We start from the raw sequence: 17,500 nt of genomic DNA, 5'->3' as shown, positions 1-17,500 counted from the left end.
ACTGGTGATTGTTTATGTTCAGGTTCGTCTATTTATGTAAGCTATAGACTCGATGTTACATGGAAACTTAACAAAAGCGGAGGAAGCACAGGAAACGTGACTAAAGCTGCTTTCACATTGATTATTTACCTCGTAATGCGTAATGATATGTTTTACGAGCCCTGGCTTCCTTTTAAGTTTTAGTATCTCAGTCTTAGAAGCTTACGTGTACCTAAACTTAGGACTATGAAGAAGATTGCATGTGTACATGATCATCAGAAAAATGAAGAAAAAAATATCAGTGAAAAAAAATGGCGACTAAAAGTTAAGATCTGGCGACCAAAATTTTTGGATCAGTCGCCAATTGGCGCCTTACTAAAAATGTTAATTTCGAGCCCTGTGGTGTCGGAGACACATTTTAGCTGCGATACTGTCGGCCTTGAGCTGTGGTTAGCTATACTTAATTCGCTGCTGTGCCTTAAAACGGACAGGAACATTCGCATCGGAAAGCAAGACTTTGTGTATGTGTTTATTTCACCGATTTTAAGAAGTGACGTTTTGATGCTTCATTCCTGACATCAACAGTGGTTTTGACACCAGGAAAAGTTGAATTTTTAAAATAAATTAATCTCAGAAACATTTTGTTTATTGGGTTTGTTAAATCTTAGATAAAGCAATAGTTTTCGTCTTACCAAGACCAAGTTTGTGCGTGGTTTAGTCTCGCTCAACTGCCAACTGAGACTGCTCAAAAATGTTGTTTCTAGATCATTTTCTAAAAGAAACGACTTTATCTTTCTTCTTCTGGCTTCTCGAGCCTGTTCAATGCCTCGGCAAGACATTTTTGAACCTTATCTTTTGCCCAGCCACGTAAAACATTGGCTTATTTCTCAAAACTTTCCGCCATTCACCTCTAGCTTAACTTATCCGGCTTCGTTCAAGCAATCTTAAACTTAGTATTTCTAAAGGGATTGGACAATAACTAATGACGCCGTTTGTATGGAAATTTGTAATTTGTTGCCCTTTTATCTGTGCTGTCCTCCCCAGAACCTGAATGTAAGACAAAGACAACAAACGACAAATGTTGCAGTTTACCATTTACTTACAAAGGAGTAAGATACAATTCGTGTACCAAAGTTGATCACAACCAGCTGTGGTGTTCGTTGGACACTTACTACAGAGGAAGGTGGGGAAATTGTGGTAAGTATTAGAATGATGTTGATTATTTTAACACTCTTGAGGAAACGTTTGCATTAACCAAACCAAATACGCAAGTGTAGCAAACAGGTGATTATTCCAGATTGCTCAAACTCCGTTTGTAAGCTGCTAGTTTACATGCCATTATTGATGCCTGAGAGCTTTGTTCTCAATATGAGCCAAGCCAAGTACAATTACTTTTAGTTTCAGAAATAAATCATTTTGATACAAACTGTTTTCGTTGAAAACTTAAAATTTTCCATTATTTGTCCATATAGAGGTATTTATAGCTTTGATAACCTTGTCTAATGATTTGATGTCACTGCCAAAAAAAGCGGGATGCTAAAGTGGTGAGAGAACTAGCTTCCCATCACTGTAGCCCTGGTACGATTCGAGGACCCGTCGTCACCGGTGGGTTGAGTTTGTTGTTGGTTCTCGTTATTTATTTATAAAACAGGGACAACCACTTCCGACTTAATAACATACATAATAACATACAAAAATGCTAATTGATGCTAATTGTGATGAACGTAAACCTCAAAAGCAATTGCCTGCTAGGGGTTAGGGTTAGGGTTTTGACCGCTCTGTTGTTCTCCGACAAATAAGTTGATGCTTCGCCAAACACGAGGTAAAGCATTTTTGAGGCCATGTATGCCGAAATTGTCGATTTGCCTTGACTTTACAGCCAGAGAAAACAATTTGTTATTTACTCTTTCTACATGTTTTCAAGAAATTAATTTAAAACTAAGATTAAATCAAGATAAATAAATCGAATCTGCGAGATAGAGGATTCCACGAATAGCCAATGCGATAGTCCATATAGCCTGACATGGCACGGTCTTTGTGAGATTTACCACTGGCTAAAAATACCGTTGTACTAGCAATCCTCATAAGGCTTGGTAACTTGAAAGGACAAAGCAACTTTTTTGTTCTTACCACATTTTGACGTCATCTGTGATCTATTACTGAACAGACGCACTGGTACATGGAATCTATTCGTTTTATATAATAAGGAAAATATATTTTTTTATTTGAAAATACTTCAACATAACGCGAAAGCCGGCCTTTGCCCCGCGTTTGCCCACTTTGGCGGAGACGAAAATAAGCCATTTGACGTAATCTTTTATCTACATATATACAGTTGTAATGAACAATTTCAATGGTTACTGTGAGTAGTAAACAATTGTAATTGGTCGAGGAAAATTACAAAATCACGCCACTGTCAAAAATGAATCCAGCGTCAATCCTCGTGGAATAAAAACTTGCAACAAAAGCAGAATTGAACTGCAAAACAATTAAAAACCTTGAAAAAAATGCTGGAAAAATCAAGTCAGTTTTTGTCGTCAGAGCAGCCCTGTGAGCCGAAATGCTTGGAAGTTGCCTTGAAAATTGCAGAAGTTGAAAAAATACCCTCGGAAAACTTGTGGTTGCGGTCAACCTAGAGGCCATTTGATTCGAGTTTTGAATGAAAGGAGCGTAAATGACAGTGGAGATTCTTGTCTTCTGTGGTTGGTGATTCTCAAATCAGTTTGATATAGTGTCGGAGACACATTTTAGCTGCGATACTGTCGGCCTTGAGCTGTGGTTAGCTATACTTAATTCGCTGCTGTGCCTTAAAACGGACAGGAACATTCGCATCGGAAAGCAAGACTTTGTGTATGTGTTTATTTCACCGATTTTAAGAAGTGACGTTTTGATGCTTCATTCCTGACATCAATCAGTGTGTCAACAGTGGTTTTGACACCAGGAAAAGTTGAATTTTTAAAATAAATTAATCTCAGAAACATTTTGTTTATTGGGTTTGTTAAATCTTAGATAAAGCAATAGTTTTCGTCTTACCAAGACCAAGTTTGTGCGTGGTTTAGTCTCGCTCAACTGCCAACTGAGACTGCTCAAAAATGTTGTTTCTAGATCATTTTCTAAAAGAAACGACTTTATCTTTCTTCTTCTGGCTTCTCGAGCCTGTTCAATGCCTCGGCAAGATATTTTTGAACCTGATTTTTTGCCCAGCCACGTAAAACATTGGCTTATTTCTCAAAACTTTCCGCCATTCACCTCTAGCTTAACTTATCCGGCTTCGTTCAAGCAATCTTAAACTTAGTATTTCTAAAGGGATTGGACAATAACTAATGACGCCGTTTGTATGGAAATTTGTAATTTGTTGCCCTTTTATCTGTGCTGTCCTCCCCAGAACCTGAATGTAAGACAAAGACAACAAACGACAAATGTTGCAGTTTACCATTTACTTACAAAGGAGTAACATACAATTCGTGTACCAAAGTTGATCACAACCAGCTGTGGTGTTCGTTGGACACTTACTACAGAGGAAGGTGGGGAAATTGTGGTAAGTATTAGAATGATGTTGATTATTTTAACACTCTTGAGGAAACGTTTGCATTAACCAAACCAAATACGCAAGTGTAGCAAACAGGTGATTATTCCAGATTGCTCAAACTCCGTTTGTAAGCTGCTAGTTTACATGCCATTATTGATGCCTGAGAGCTTTGTTCTCAATATGAGCCAAGCCAAGTACAATTACCTTTAGTTTCAGAAATAAATCATTTTGATACAAACTGTTTTCGTTGAAAACGTAAAATTTTCCATTATTTGTCCATATAGAGGTATTTATAGCTTTGATAACCTTGTCTAATGATTTGATGTCACTGCCAAAAAAAGCGGGATGCTAAAGTGGTGAGAGAACTAGCTTCCCATCACTGTAGCCCTGGTACGATTCGAGGACCCGTCGTCACTGGTGGGTTGAGTTTGTTGTTGGTTCTCGTAATTTATTTATAAAACAGGGACAACCACTTCCGACTTAATAACATACATAATAACATACAAAAATGCTAATTGATGCTAATTGTGATGAACGTAAACCTCAAAAGCAATTGCCTGCTAGGGGTTAGGGTTAGGGTTTTGACCGCTCTGTTGTTCTCCGACAAATAAGTTGATGCTTCGCCAAAAACGAGGTAAAGCATTTTTGAGGCCATGTATGCCGAAATTGTCGATTTGCCTTGACTTTACAGCCAGAGAAAACAATTTGTTATTTACTCTTTCTACATGTTTTCAAGAAATTAATTTAAAACTAAGATTAAAACAAGATAAATAAATCGAATCTGCGAGATAGAGGATTCCACGAATAGCCAATGCGATAGTCCATATAGCCTGACATGGCACGGTCTTTGTGAGATTTACCACTGGCTAAAAATACCGTTGTACTAGCAATCCTCATAAGGCTTGGTATCTTGAAAGGACAAAGCAACTTTTTTGTTCTTACCACATTTTGACGTCATCTGTGATCTATTACTGAACAGACGCACGGGTACATGGAATCTATTCGTTTTATATAATAAGGAAAATACTTTTTTTTATTTGAAAATACTTCAACATAACGCGAAAGCCGGCCTTTACCCCGCGTTTGCCCACTTTGGCGGAGACGAAAATAAGCCATTTGACGTAATCTTTTATCTACATATATACAGTTGTAATGAACAATTTCAATGGTTACTGTGAGTAGTAAACAATTGTAATTGGTCGAGGAAAATTACAAAATCACGCCACTGTCAAAAATGAATCCAGCGTCAATCCTCGTGGAATAAAAACTTGCAACAAAAGCAGAATTGAACTGCAAAACTAGTAAAAACCTTGAAAAAAATGCTGGAAAAATCAAGTCAGATTTTGTGGTCAGAGCGGCCCTGTGAGCCGAAATGCTTGGAAGTTGCCTTGAAAATTGCAGAAGTTGAAAAAATACCCTCGGAAAACTTGTGGTTGCGGTCAACCTAGAGGCCATTTGATTCGAGTTTTGAATGAAAGGAGCGTAAATGACAGTGGAGATTCTTGTCTTCTGTGGTTGGTGATTCTCAAATCAGTTTGATATAGTGTCGGAGACACATTTTAGCTGCGATACTGTCGGCCTTGAGCTGTGGTTAGCTATACTTAATTCGCTGCTGTGCCTTAAAACGGACAGGAACATTCGCATCGGAAAGCAAGACTTTGTGTATGTGTTTATTTCACCGATTTTAAGAAGTGACGTTTTGATGCTTCATTCCTGACATCAATCAGTGTGTCAACAGTGGTTTTGACACCAGGAAAAGTTGAATTTTTAAAATAAATTAATCTCAGAAACATTTTGTTTATTGGGTTTGTTAAATCTTAGATAAAGCAATAGTTTTCGTCTTACCAAGACCAAGTTTGTGCGTGGTTTAGTCTCGCTCAACTGCCAACTGAGACTGCTCAAAAATGTTGTTTCTAGATCATTTTCTAAAAGAAACGACTTTATCTTTCTTCTTCTGGCTTCTCGAGCCTGTTCAATGCCTCGGCAAGACATTTTTGAACCTTATCTTTCGCCCAGCCACGTAAAACATTGGCTTATTTCTCAAAACTTTCCGCCATTCACCTCTAGCTTAACTTATCCGGCTTCGTTCAAGCAATCTTAAACTTAGTATTTCTAAAGCGATTGGACAATAACTAATGACGCCGTTTGTATGGAAATTTGTAATTTGTTGCCCTTTTATCTGTGCTGTCCTCCCCAGAACCTGAATGTAAGACAAAGACAACAAACGGCAAATGTTGCAGTTTACCATTTACTTACAAAGGAGTAACATACAATTCGTGTACCAAAGTTGATCACAACCAGCTGTGGTGTTCGTTGGACACTTACTACAGAGGAAGGTGGGGAAATTGTGGTAAGTATTAGAATGATGTTGATTATTTTAACACTCTTGAGGAAACGTTTGCATTAACCAAACCAAATACGCAAGTGTAGCAAACAGGTGATTATTCCAGATTGCTCAAACTCCGTTTGTAAGCTGCTAGTTTACATGCCATTATTGATGCCTGAGAGCTTTGTTCTCAATATGAGCCAAGCCAAGTACAATTACCTTTAGTTTCAGAAATAAATCATTTTGATACAAACTGTTTTCGTTGAAAACGTAAAATTTTCCATTATTTGTCCATATAGAGGTATTTATAGCTTTGATAACCTTGTCTAATGATTTGATGTCACTGCCAAAAAAAGCGGGATGCTAAAGTGGTGAGAGAACTAGCTTCCCATCACTGTAGCCCTGGTACGATTCGAGGACCCGTCGTCACTGGTGGGTTGAGTTTGTTGTTGGTTCTCGTAATTTATTTATAAAACAGGGACAACCACTTCCGACTTAATAACATACATAATAACATACAAAAATGCTAATTGATGCTAATTGTGATGAACGTAAACCTCAAAAGCAATTGCCTGCTAGGGGTTAGGGTTAGGGTTTTGACCGCTCTGTTGTTCTCCGACAAATAAGTTGATGCTTCGCCAAAAACGAGGTAAAGCATTTTTGAGGCCATGTATGCCGAAATTGTCGATTTGCCTTGACTTTACAGCCAGAGAAAACAATTTGTTATTTACTCTTTCTACATGTTTTCAAGAAATTAATTTAAAACTAAGATTAAAACAAGATAAATAAATCGAATCTGCGAGATAGAGGATTCCACGAATAGCCAATGCGATAGTCCATATAGCCTGACATGGCACGGTCTTTGTGAGATTTACCACTGGCTAAAAATACCGTTGTACTAGCAATCCTCATAAGGCTTGGTATCTTGAAAGGACAAAGCAACTTTTTTGTTCTTACCACATTTTGACGTCATCTGTGATCTATTACTGAACAGACGCACGGGTACATGGAATCTATTCGTTTTATATAATAAGGAAAATACTTTTTTATTTGAAAATACTTCAACATAACGCGAAAGCCGGCCTTTACCCCGCGTTTGCCCACTTTGGCGGAGACGAAAATAAGCCATTTGACGTAATCTTTTATCTACATATATACAGTTGTAATGAACAATTTCAATGGTTACTGTGAGTAGTAAACAATTGTAATTGGTCGAGGAAAATTACAAAATCACGCCACTGTCAAAAATGAATCCAGCGTCAATCCTCGTGGAATAAAAACTTGCAACAAAAGCAGAATTGAACTGCAAAACTAGTAAAAACCTTGAAAAAAATGCTGGAAAAATCAAGTCAGTTTTTGTCGTCAGAGCGGCCCTGTGAGCCGAAATGCTTGGAAGTTGCCTTGAAAATTGCAGAAGTTGAAAAAATACCCTCGGAAAACTTGTGGTTGCGGTCAACCTAGAGGCCATTTGATTCGAGTTTTGAATGAAAGGAGCGTAAATGACAGTGGAGATTCTTGTCTTCTGTGGTTGGTGATTCTCAAATCAGTTTGATATAGTGTCGGAGACACATTTTAGCTGCGATACTGTCGGCCTTGAGCTGTGGTTAGCTATACTTAATTCGCTGCTGTGCCTTAAAACGGACAGGAACATTCGCATCGGAAAGCAAGACTTTGTGTATGTGTTTATTTCACCGATTTTAAGAAGTGACGTTTTGATGCTTCATTCCTGACATCAATCAGTGTGTCAACAGTGGTTTTGACACCAGGAAAAGTTGAATTTTTAAATTAAATTAATCTCAGAAACATTTTGTTTATTGGGTTTGTTAAATCTTAGATAAAGCAATAGTTTTCGTCTTACCAAGACCAAGTTTGTGCGTGGTTTAGTCTCGCTCAACTGCCAACTGAGACTGCTCAAAAATGTTGTTTCTAGATCATTTTCTAAAAGAAACGACTTTATCTTTCTTCTTCTGGCTTCTCGAGCCTGTTCAATGCCTCGGCAAGACATTTTTGAACCTTATCTTTTGCCCAGCCACGTAAAACATTGGCTTATTTCTCAAAACTTTCCGCCATTCACCTCTAGCTTAACTTATCCGGCTTCGTTCAAGCAATCTTAAACTTAGTATTTCTAAAGCGATTGGACAATAACTAATGACGCCGTTTGTATGGAAATTTGTAATTTGTTGCCCTTTTATCTGTGCTGTCCTCCCCAGAACCTGAATGTAAGACAAAGACAACAAACGGCAAATGTTGCAGTTTACCATTTACTTACAAAGGAGTAACATACAATTCGTGTACCAAAGTTGATCACAACCAGCTGTGGTGTTCGTTGGACACTTACTACAGAGGAAGGTGGGGAAATTGTGGTAAGTATTAGAATGATGTTGATTATTTTAACACTCTTGAGGAAACGTTTGCATTAACCAAACCAAATACGCAAGTGTAGCAAACAGGTGATTATTCCAGATTGCTCAAACTCCGTTTGTAAGCTGCTAGTTTACATGCCATTATTGATGCCTGAGAGCTTTGTTCTCAATATGAGCCAAGCCAAGTACAATTACCTTTAGTTTCAGAAATAAATCATTTTAATACAAACTGTTTTCGTTGAAAACGTAAAATTTTCCATTATTTGTCCATATAGAGGTATTTATAGCTTTGATAACCTTGTCTAATGATTTGATGTCACTGCCAAAAAAAGCGGGATGCTAAAGTGGTGAGAGAACTAGCTTCCCATCACTGTAGCCCTGGTACGATTCGAAGACCCGTCGTCACCGGTGGGTTGAGTTTGTTGTTGGTTCTCGTAATTTATTTATAAAACAGGGACAACCACTTCCGACTTAATAACATACATAATAACATACAAAAATGCTAATTGATGCTAATTGTGATGAACGTAAACCTCAAAAGCAATTGCCTGCTAGGGGTTAGGGTTAGGGTTTTGACCGCTCTGTTGTTCTCCGACAAATAAGTTGATGCTTCGCCAAAAACGAGGTAAAGCATTTTTGAGGCCATGTATGCCGAAATTGTCGATTTGCCTTGACTTTACAGCCAGAGAAAACAATTTGTTATTTACTCTTTCTACATGTTTTCAAGAAATTAATTTAAAACTAAGATTAAAACAAGATAAATAAATCGAATCTGCGAGATAGAGGATTCCACGAATAGCCAATGCGATAGTCCATATAGCCTGACATGGCACGGTCTTTGTGAGATTTACCACTGGCTAAAAATACCGTTGTACTAGCAATCCTCATAAGGCTTGGTATCTTGAAAGGACAAAGCAACTTTTTTGTTCTTACCACATTTTGACGTCATCTGTGATCTATTACTGAACAGACGCACGGGTACATGGAATCTATTCGTTTTATATAATAAGGAAAATACTTTTTTTATTTGAAAATACTTCCACATAACGCGAAAGCCGGCCTTTACCCCGCGTTTGCCCACTTTGGCGGAGACGAAAATAAGCCATTTGACGTAATCTTTTATCTACATATATACAGTTGTAATGAACAATTTCAATGGTTACTGTGAGTAGTAAACAATTGTAATTGGTCGAGGAAAATTACAAAATCACGCCACTGTCAAAAATGAATCCAGCGTCAATCCTCGTGGAATAAAAACTTGCAACAAAAGCAGAATTGAACTGCAAAACTAGTAAAAACCTTGAAAAAAATGCTGGAAAAATCAAGTCAGTTTTTGTCGTCAGAGCAGCCCTGTGAGCCGAAATGCTTGGAAGTTGCCTTGAAAATTGCAGAAGTTGAAAAAATACCCTCGGAAAACTTGTGGTTGCGGTCAACCTAGAGGCCATTTCATTCGAGTTTTGAATGAAAGGAGCGTAAATGACGGTGGAGATTCTTGTCTTCTGTGGTTGGTGATTCTCAAATCAGCTTGATATAGTGTCGGAGACACATTTTAGCTGCGATACTGTTGTCCTGAGCTGTGGATAGCTATACTTAACTCGCTGCTATGCCTTGAAACGGACAGGAACATTCGCATCGGAAAGCAAGGTTATTTAAGTTATTTCATTTTACCGATTTTAACAAGTGATGTTTTGATGTTTCATTCCTGACATCAATCAGCGTGTCAACAGTTGTTTTGACAATGGGTAAAGTTGAAATTTTTAAATAAATTAATGTCAGATACATCTTGTTTATTGGGTTTGTTAAATCTTAGATAAAGCAATAGTTTTCGTCTTACCAAGACCAAGTTTGTGCGTGGTTTAGTCTCGCTCAACTGCCAATTGAGACTGCTCAAAAATGTTGTTTCTAGATCATTTTCTAAAAGAAACGACTTTATCTTTCTTCTTCTGGCTTCTCGAACCTGTTGAATGCCTCGGCAAGACATTTTTGAACCTTTATCTTCTGCCCAGCGACGTAAAAATTGGCTTATTTCTGAAAACTTTCAGCCATTCACATCTAGCTTAACTTATCCGTCTTCGTTCAAGCAATCTTAAACTTAGTATTTCTCAAGGGATTGGGCAATAACTAATGACGCCGTTTGTATGGAAATTTGTAATTTGTTGCCCTTTATCTGTGCATTAGAAACGTCCTCCCCAGAACCTGAATGTAAGACAAAGACAACAAACGGCAAATGTTGCAGTTTACCATTTACTTACAAAGGAGTAACATACAATTCGTGTACCAAAGTTGATCACAACCAGCTGTGGTGTTCGTTGGACACTTACTACAGAGGAAGGTGGGGAAATTGTGGTAAGTATTAGAATGATGTTGATTATTTTAACACTCTTGAGGAAACGTTTGCATTAACCAAACCAAATACGCAAGTGTAGCAAACAGGTGATTATTCCAGATTGCTCAAACTCCGTTTGTAAGCTGCTAGTTTACATGCCATTATTGATGCCTGAGAGCTTTGTTCTCAATATGAGCCAAGCCAAGTACAATTACCTTTAGTTTCAGAAATAAATCATTTTGATACAAACTGTTTTCGTTGAAAACGTAAAATTTTCCATTATTTGTCCATATAGAGGTATTTATAGCTTTGATAACCTTGTCTAATGATTTGATGTCACTGCCAAAAAAAGCGGGATGCTAAAGTGGTGAGAGAACTAGCTTCCCATCACTGTAGCCCTGGTACGATTCGAGGACCCGTCGTCACCGGTGGGTTGAGTTTGTTGTTGGTTCTCGTAATTTATTTATAAAACAGGGACAACCACTTCCGACTTAATAACATACATAATAACATACAAAAATGCTAATTGATGCTAATTGTGATGAACGTAAACCTCAAAAGCAATTGCCTGCTAGGGGTTAGGGTTAGGGTTTTGACCGCTCTGTTGTTCTCCGACAAATAAGTTGATGCTTCGCCAAAAACGAGGTAAAGCATTTTTGAGGCCATGTATGCCGAAATTGTCGATTTGCCTTGACTTTACAGCCAGAGAAAACAATTTGTTATTTACTCTTTCTACATGTTTTCAAGAAATTAATTTAAAACTAAGATTAAAACAAGATAAATAAATCGAATCTGCGAGATAGAGGATTCCACGAATAGCCAATGCGATAGTCCATATAGCCTGACATGGCACGGTCTTTGTGAGATTTACTACTGGCTAAAAATACCGTTGTACTAGCAATCCTCATAAGGCTTGGTATCTTGAAAGGACAAAGCAACTTTTTTGTCCTTACCACATTTTGACGTCATCTGTGATCTATTACTGAACAGACGCACGGGTACATGGAATCTATTCGTTTTATATAATAAGGAAAATACTTTTTTTTATTTGAAAATACTTCAACATAACGCGAAAGCCGGCCTTTACCCCGCGTTTGCCCACTTTGGCGGAGACGAAAATAAGCCATTTGACGTAATCTTTTATCTACATATATACAGTTGTAATGAACAATTTCAATGGTTACTGTGAGTAGTAAACAATTGTAATTGGTCGAGGAAAATTACAAAATCACGCCACTGTCAAAAATGAATCCAGCGTCAATCCTCGTGGAATAAAAACTTGCAACAAAAGCAGAATTGAACTGCAAAACTAGTAAAAACCTTGAAAAAAATGCTGGAAAAATCAAGTCAGTTTTTGTCGTCAGAGCGGCCCTGTGAGCCGAAATGCTTGGAAGTTGCCTTGAAAATTGCAGAAGTTGAACAAATACCCTCGGAAAACTTGTGGTTGCGGTCAACCTAGAGGCCATTTGATTCGAGTTTTGAATGAAAGGAGCGTAAATGACAGTGGAGATTCTTGTCTTCTGTGGTTGGTGATTCTCAAATCAGTTTGATATAGTGTCGGAGACACATTTTAGCTGCGATACTGTCGGCCTTGAGCTGTGGTTAGCTATACTTAATTCGCTGCTGTGCCTTAAAACGGACAGGAACATTCGCATCGGAAAGCAAGACTTTGTGTATGTGTTTATTTCACCGATTTTAAGAAGTGACGTTTTGATGCTTCATTCCTGACATCAATCAGTGTGTCAACAGTGGTTTTGACACCAGGAAAAGTTGAATTTTTAAAATAAATTAATCTCAGAAACATTTTGTTTATTGGGTTTGTTAAATCTTAGATAAAGCAATAGTTTTCGTCTTACCAAGACCAAGTTTGTGCGTGGTTTAGTCTCGCTCAACTGCCAACTGAGACTGCTCAAAAATGTTGTTTCTAGATCATTTTCTAAAAGAAACGACTTTATCTTTCTTCTTCTGGCTTCTCGAGCCTGTTCAATGCCTCGGCAAGACATTTTTGAACCTTATCTTTTGCCCAGCCACGTAAAACATTGGCTTATTTCTCAAAACTTTCCGCCATTCACCTCTAGCTTAACTTATCCGGCTTCGTTCAAGCAATCTTAAACTTAGTATTTCTAAAGGGATTGGACAATAACTAATGACGCCGTTTGTATGGAAATTTGTAATTTGTTGCCCTTTTATCTGTGCTGTCCTCCCCAGAACCTGAATGTAAGACAAAGACAACAAACGGCAAATGTTGCAGTTTACCATTTACTTACAAAGGAGTAACATACAATTCGTGTACCAAAGTTGATCACAACCAGCTGTGGTGTTCGTTGGACACTTACTACAGAGGAAGGTGGGGAAATTGTGGTAAGTATTAGAATGATGTTGATTATTTTAACACTCTTGAGGAAACGTTTGCATTAACCAAACCAAATACGCAAGTGTAGCAAACAGGTGATTATTCCAGATTGCTCAAACTCCGTTTGTAAGCTGCTAGTTTACATGCCATTATTGATGCCTGAGAGCTTTGTTCTCAATATGAGCCAAGCCAAGTACAATTACCTTTAGTTTCAGAAATAAATCATTTTGATACAAACTGTTTTCGTTGAAAACTTAAAATTTTCCATTATTTGTCCATATAGAGGTATTTCTAGCTTTGATAACCTTGTCTAATGATTTGATGTCACTGCCAAAAAAAGCGGGATGGTAAAGTGGTGAGAGAACTAGCTTCCCATCACTGTAGCCCTGGTACGATTCGAGGACCCGTCGTCACCGGTGGGAGTTGAGTTTGTTGTTGGTTCTCGTAATTTATTTATAAAACAGGGACAACCACTTCCGACTTAATAACATACATAATAACATACAAAAATGCTAATTGATGCTAATTGTGATGAACGTAAACCTCAAAAGCAATTGCCTGCTAGGGGTTAGGGTTAGGGTTTTGACCGCTCTGTTGTTCTCCGACAAATAAGTTGATGCTTCGCCAAAAACGAGGTAAAGCATTTTTGAGGCCATGTATGCCGAAATTGTCGATTTGCCTTGACTTTACAGCCAGAGAAAACAATTTGTTATTTACTCTTTCTACATGTTTTCAAGAAATTAATTTAAAACTAAGATTAAAACAAGATAAATAAATCGAATCTGCGACATAGAGGATTCCACGAATAGCCAATGCGATAGTCCATATAGCCTGACATGGCACGGTCTTTGTAAGATTTACCACTGGCTAAAAATACCGTTGTACTAGCAATCCTCATAAGCCTTGGTATCTTGAAAGGACAAAGCAACTTTTTTGTCCTTACCACATTTTGACGTCATCTGTGATCTATTACTGAACAGACGCACGGGTACATGGAATCTATTCGTTTTATATAATAAGGAAAATACTTTTTTTTATTTGAAAATACTTCAACATAACGCGAAAGCCGGCCTTTACCCCGCGTTTGCCCACTTTGGCGGAGACGAAAATAAGCCATTTGACGTAATCTTTTATCTACATATATACAGTTGTAATGAACAATTTCAATGGTTACTGTGAGTAGTAAACAATTGTAATTGGTCGAGGAAAATTACAAAATCACGCCACTGTCAAAAATGAATCCAGCGTCAATCCTCGTGGAATAAAAACTTGCAACAAAAGCAGAATTGAACTGCAAAACTAGTAAAAACCTTGAAAAAAATGCTGGAAAAATCAAGTCAGTTTTTGTGGTCAGAGCGGCCCTGTGAGCCGAAATGCTTGGAAGTTGCCTTGAAAATTGCAGAAGTTGAAAAAATACCCTCGGAAAACTTGTGGTTGCGGTCAACCTAGAGGCCATTTGATTCGAGTTTTGAATGAAAGGAGCGTAAATGACAGTGGAGATTCTTGTCTTCTGTGGTTGGTGATTCTCAAATCAGTTTGATATAGTGTCGGAGACACATTTTAGCTGCGATACTGTCGGCCTTGAGCTGTGGTTAGCTATACTTAATTCGCTGCTGTGCCTTAAAACGGACAGGAACATTCGCATCGGAAAGCAAGACTTTGTGTATGTGTTTATTTCACCGATTTTAAGAAGTGACGTTTTGATGCTTCATTCCTGACATCAATCAGTGTGTCAACAGTGGTTTTGACACCAGGAAAAGTTGAATTTTTAAAATAAATTAATCTCAGAAACATTTTGTTTATTGGGTTTGTTAAATCTTAGATAAAGCAATAGTTTTCGTCTTACCAAGACCAAGTTTGTGCGTGGTTTAGTCTCGCTCAACTGCCAACTGAGACTGCTCAAAAATGTTGTTTCTAGATCATTTTCTAAAAGAAACGACTTTATCTTTCTTCTTCTGGCTTCTCGAGCCTGTTCAATGCCTCGGCAAGACATTTTTGAACCTTATCTTTTGCCCAGCCACGTAAAACATTGGCTTATTTCTCAAAACTTTCCGCCATTCACCTCTAGCTTAACTTATCCGGCTTCGTTCAAGCAATCTTAAACTTAGTATTTCTAAAGGGATTGGACAATAACTAATGACGCCGTTTGTATGGAAATTTGTAATTTGTTGCCCTTTTATCTGTGCTGTCCTCCCCAGAACCTGAATGTAAGACAAAGACAACAAACGGCAAATGTTGCAGTTTACCATTTACTTACAAAGGAGTAACATACAATTCGTGTACCAAAGTTGATCACAACCAGCTGTGGTGTTCGTTGGACACTTACTACAGAGGAAGGTGGGGAAATTGTGGTAAGTATTAGAATGATGTTGATTATTTTAACACTCTTGAGGAAACGTTTGCATTAACCAAACCAAATACGCAAGTGTAGCAAACAGGTGATTATTCCAGATTGCTCAAACTCCGTTTGTAAGCTGCTAGTTTACATGCCATTATTGATGCCTGAGAGCTTTGTTCTCAATATGAGCCAAGCCAAGTACAATTACCTTTAGTTTCAGAAATAAATCATTTTAATACAAACTGTTTTCGTTGAAAACGTAAAATTTTCCATTATTTGTCCATATAGAGGTATTTATAGCTTTGATAACCTTGTCTAATGATTTGATGTCACTGCCAAAAAAAGCGGGATGCTAAAGTGGTGAGAGAACTAGCTTCCCATCACTGTAGCCCTGGTACGATTCGAGGACCCGTCGTCACCGGTGGGTTGAGTTTGTTGTTGGTTCTCGTAATTTATTTATAAAAGAGGGACAACCACTTCCGACTTAATAACATACATAATAACATACAAAAATGCTAATTGATGCTAATTGTGATGAACGTAAACCTCAAAAGCAATTGCCTGCTAGGGGTTAGGGTTAGGGTTTTGACCGCTCTGTTGTTCTCCGACAAATAAGTTGATGCTTCGCCAAAAACGAGGTAAAGCATTTTTGAGGCCATGTATGCCGAAATTGTCGATTTGCCTTGACTTTACAGCCAGAGAAAACAATTTGTCATTTACTCTTTCTACATGTTTTCAAGAAATTAATTTAAAACTAAGATTAAAACAAGAGAAATAAATCGAATCTGCGAGATAGAGGATTCCACGAATAGCCAATGCGATAGTCCATATAGCCTGACATGGCACGATCTTTGTGAGATTTACCACTGGCTAAAAATACCGTTGTACTAGCAATCTGCATAAGGCTTGGTATCTTGAAAGGACAAAGCAACTTTTTTGTTCTTACCACATTTTGACGTCATCTGTGATCTATTACTGAACAGACGCACGGGTACATGGAATCTATTCGTTTTATATAATAAGGAAAATACTTTTTTTATTTGAAAATACTTCAATATAACGCGAAAGCCGGCCTTTGCCCCGCGTTTGCCCACTTTGGCGGAGACGAAAATAAGCCATTTGACGTAATCTTTTATCTACATATATACAGTTGTAATGAACAATTTCAATGGTTACTGTAAGCAGTAAACAATTGTATTTGGTCGAGGAAAATTACAAAATCACGCCACTGTCAAAATGAATCGAGCGTCAATCCTCGTGGAATAAAAACTTACAACAAAAGCAGAATTGAACTGCAAAATTTAAAAACCTTGAAAAAAATGCTGGAAAAATCAAGTCAGTTTTTGTCGTCAGAGCAGCCCTGTGAGCCGAAATGCTTGGAAGTTGCCTTGAAAATTGCAGGAGTTGAAAAAATACCCTCGGAAAACTTGTGGTTGCGGTCAACCTAGAGGCCATTTGACTCGAGTTTTGAATGAAAGGAGCCTAAATGACGGTGGATATTTTTGTCTTCTGTGGTTGGTGATCCTCAAATCAGTTTGTCTGAGACACATTTGAGTTGCAATACTGTTGACCGTGAGCTGTGGTTAGCTATACTTAGGTTGCTGCTGTGCCCTGAAACAGACAGGAACATTCGCATCGGAAAGCAAGGCTTTGTGTATGTGTTTATTTCAGCGATTTTAAGAAGTGACGTTTTGATGTTTCATTCCTGACATCAATCAGTGTGTCAACAGTGGTTTTGACACCAGGAAAAGTTGAATTTTTAAAATAAATTAATCTCAGAAACATTTTGTTTATTGGGTTTGTTAAATCTTAGATAAAGCAATAGTTTTCGTCTTACCAAGACCAAGTTTGTGCGTGGTTTAGTCTCGCTCAACTGCCAACTGAGACTGCTCAAAAATTTTGTTTCTAGATCATTTTCTAAAAGAAACGACTTTATCTTTCTTCTTCTGGCTTCTCGAGCCTGTTCAATGCCTCGGCAAGACATTTTTGAACCTTATCTTTTGCCCAGCCACGTAAAACATTGGCTTATTTCTCAAAACTTTCCGCCATTCACCTCTAGCTTAACTTATCCGGCTTCGTTCAAGCAATCTTAAACTTAGTATTTCTGAAGGGATTGGGCAATAACTAATGACGCCGTTTGTATGGAAATTTGTAATTTGTTGCCCTTTATCTGTGCATTAGAAACGTCCTCCCCAGAACCTGAATGTAAGACAAAGACAACAAACGGCAAATGTTGCAGTTTACCATTTACTTACAAAGGAGTAACATACAATTCGTGTACCAAAG

General features: G+C 37.9%; 1 protein-coding gene across 8 annotated transcripts in view; it reads left to right on the top strand.

Moving 5' to 3' along the window:
* LOC138047545 (uncharacterized) overlaps window positions 1–17,500 on the top strand; it is a 59,696-nt gene that overhangs the window by 35,668 nt on the left and 6,528 nt on the right. For 5 of the 8 annotated variants that reach the window (XM_068894434.1, XM_068894435.1, XM_068894433.1 and 2 more), the window contains 8 exons: window positions 1,024–1,176; window positions 3,365–3,517; window positions 5,706–5,858; window positions 8,045–8,197; window positions 10,376–10,543; window positions 12,732–12,884; window positions 15,075–15,227; window positions 17,396–17,500. The exon at window positions 17,396–17,500 is cut by the window's right edge and continues 63 nt beyond it. In XM_068894434.1, the coding sequence (XP_068750535.1) occupies window positions 1,024–1,176; window positions 3,365–3,517; window positions 5,706–5,858; window positions 8,045–8,197; window positions 10,376–10,543; window positions 12,732–12,884; window positions 15,075–15,227; window positions 17,396–17,500 (1,191 nt within the window). The remainder of the gene's footprint in view (window positions 1–1,023; window positions 1,177–3,364; window positions 3,518–5,705; window positions 5,859–8,044; window positions 8,198–10,375; window positions 10,544–12,731; window positions 12,885–15,074; window positions 15,228–17,395) is intronic. The other 3 variants (XM_068894440.1, XM_068894437.1, XM_068894436.1) reach the window with 3 other exon arrangements.

This window comes from Montipora capricornis, chromosome 4, assembly GCF_036669925.1.
Source record: "Montipora capricornis isolate CH-2021 chromosome 4, ASM3666992v2, whole genome shotgun sequence".
In the NCBI taxonomy this organism is placed as follows: Eukaryota; Metazoa; Cnidaria; class Anthozoa; order Scleractinia; family Acroporidae; genus Montipora; species Montipora capricornis.
This window is presented reverse-complemented; position numbering and strand designations above follow the sequence as displayed.